Source organism: Myotis davidii, unplaced genomic scaffold (assembly GCF_000327345.1).
Source record: "Myotis davidii unplaced genomic scaffold, ASM32734v1 scaffold173, whole genome shotgun sequence".
Classification (NCBI taxonomy): domain Eukaryota; kingdom Metazoa; phylum Chordata; class Mammalia; order Chiroptera; family Vespertilionidae; genus Myotis; species Myotis davidii.
Genome location: NW_006286303.1, coordinates 1,895,800 through 1,897,827, shown reverse-complemented (window position 1 = coordinate 1,897,827; position 2,028 = coordinate 1,895,800). Strand labels below are relative to the sequence as shown.

Here is a 2,028-nt window from a genome sequence, read left to right as displayed (position 1 = left end):
TTACTGAGAATATTAAGAGAATAATTTTGCTCTTGGTACAGCTGAGAGGAACCCTGAGTCAAATGGAGAGGCAAAGAAACTGTACGCGGAAGGTGAGGGGAGGGAGGGAGAGAGAAGAGAGAGAGAGAGAGAGAGAGAGAGAGAGAGCGAGAGAGAGAGAGAGAGAAAGAGAGAGAGAGACGCCCAGAGGGCTTAGCAAAGACTTTAGTGCAAAAGCGTTTAAAAACTCAGGCTCCCAGAGCAAACTTCACAAGGCACCCCTCCCCCACGCTAAACCCCGTCCCAAAAAAGGCTCAGCAGGAGCTTGTTGGGCGGAGGCCACTCAGACCAACAGAAACCAACTGTGCTCGCACAGGTTACGGAGCAGGTGGAGAAACTGAGCATAAAGAATCACATACGCTCAGGCTCAGCCTTTCACCGCGGTGCCAGGTGTCCTCTTGGTCCCCTTCGGCTAACAGGAATGAAGAAGAATATCGAGGCCCAATCCCACCCCCTTCTCCAATCCAATTTCATCCCTGCACCACCTTCGCCGCCAGCAGCAAACAACCTGGAGCACGCTCGAGGGCCGGGCGGCCGACCTTTATTGTCTGGGGAGCACCTGCCAGGTGGCGGGCTGTGTCCTAATGTGAGCTGGGTGCCCAGCTTTCACAAAGCGAGCCGGCAGCACCCCCTCGCCCGGGAACCGCCTCTGGCGGCCGGAGCGCAGCGCAGGGGAGAGAGGTGGAGAGAAGGGGCTGGGGGTCGGGAGCGGGAAGCACATGCCGGCGTGCCCTCCTCCTCCCCGCGGCCTCAGCCCCCGGGGATTAAACGGGTCGAGAGAACTGGGGCCTGAAGCGGACGGAGGGAGCGAGATCTGGGCGCGAGGGAGGGCCGCGGGCAGGGCAGGCGAGGAGGGGCGCCGAGAAGGGGCGTGGCCGGCGCGCAGGGGGAGGGCTCTGGGAGGAGGGGCTGCTCTCCACGCTCGCGGCTCTGGGGGCTCGGCTTTGCGGCGCTCCGTGCACTCGGGCGAGAGCTGGAACCTGGAACGGAGCTCAGGTCCCAGCGCAGCCACCGCGATGAGAGGCGCTCGCGGCGCCTGGGATTTTCTCGGCGTCCTGCTTCTTCTGTTCGGCCTCCAGACAGGTGGGCGAGCGCGACGGCCACGGGGCCGCGCCCCCTCCGCTGCCTGTGCCCCGGAGAGCTCCAACTCGCTGGGGTGTTTCGGGAGAGGTGGCTCCCGGCTCCCAGTGCCCGTGTGTACCAGCCGCCGGAAAGATTCGAGGCGACCCTGGAACTCTCCTGCGTCCAGCCTCGCTCACCTGCGCGAGGAGCCGCCAGCCCGTGGTGGTGGGGGTGCTCAACTGGGGTCTCCCGGGAGTGGGGGCAGCGAGCGGGGGCTTAGGCGTCAGCGAGGTGCAGGCTGAGGGCGCAGGTTGCGTACTAGTTTGGGGTTTGCTTTTGTGCCGTGGGTGCGCTGGCGGGTCGGGGGGTTCGCACCCAGAGTGATCTCCGCCGTGCGAGGCGCGGCCGTCGCTTCCTTTTGTTAAAAGTTGAGCGTGTGTGACCAGCCCACGGGAGCACCGGCCCGCAGGTTCTCAGCCGCGCCGAGGGGAAAGTTGGAGAGCCTTTTCTCTGCTCCGTGGCTGCTGCTTTCTGACCGCGGCCGGGAACCCAACTGTTCCGGCCGTGTTTGACGTGTATGTTTACTAAAAGAAAGAAAAAATAAACCAGATAAAAGCAATTGAAATCCTCCCGGACAGAAGGCTGCCCCCGCTTGGACCCAGTGCTTTGGGGCCGGACCCCGAGAACCTGGAGGTGGCGGCTACAAGGACAACTTGGGCAGGGCGTATAGCAAGCAGCCGCTAGGTTGCAGACTTGGTGCTTTTGGAAATCCCATGCCTGAGGCTCGCCCCTTTCTACGGAGGTGCGGTTTCTTTCTTGCCACGCGCCTCGGAGCGCGGGCCGCCTGCTCTCAGGGCGGGCAAGGCCATAGCGCTGGGACACTTCGGTCCCTGACCCCGGCTGTCTCCGGCGCCCGGCCAGAGTCTC

General features: G+C 63.3%; 1 protein-coding gene across 4 annotated transcripts in view; it reads left to right on the top strand.

The window, feature by feature from the left end:
* Positions 1 to 923: 923 nt before the first annotated feature.
* The window catches only part of KIT (KIT proto-oncogene receptor tyrosine kinase), an 83,830-nt gene continuing 82,725 nt past the window's right edge, over positions 924 to 2,028 (top strand). For all 4 annotated transcript variants that reach the window (XM_006757805.2, XM_006757803.2, XM_006757804.2 and 1 more), the window contains exon 1: positions 924 to 1,122. In XM_006757805.2, the coding sequence (XP_006757868.1) occupies positions 1,056 to 1,122 (67 nt within the window). In that variant the 5' untranslated portion in view covers positions 924 to 1,055. The remainder of the gene's footprint in view (positions 1,123 to 2,028) is intronic.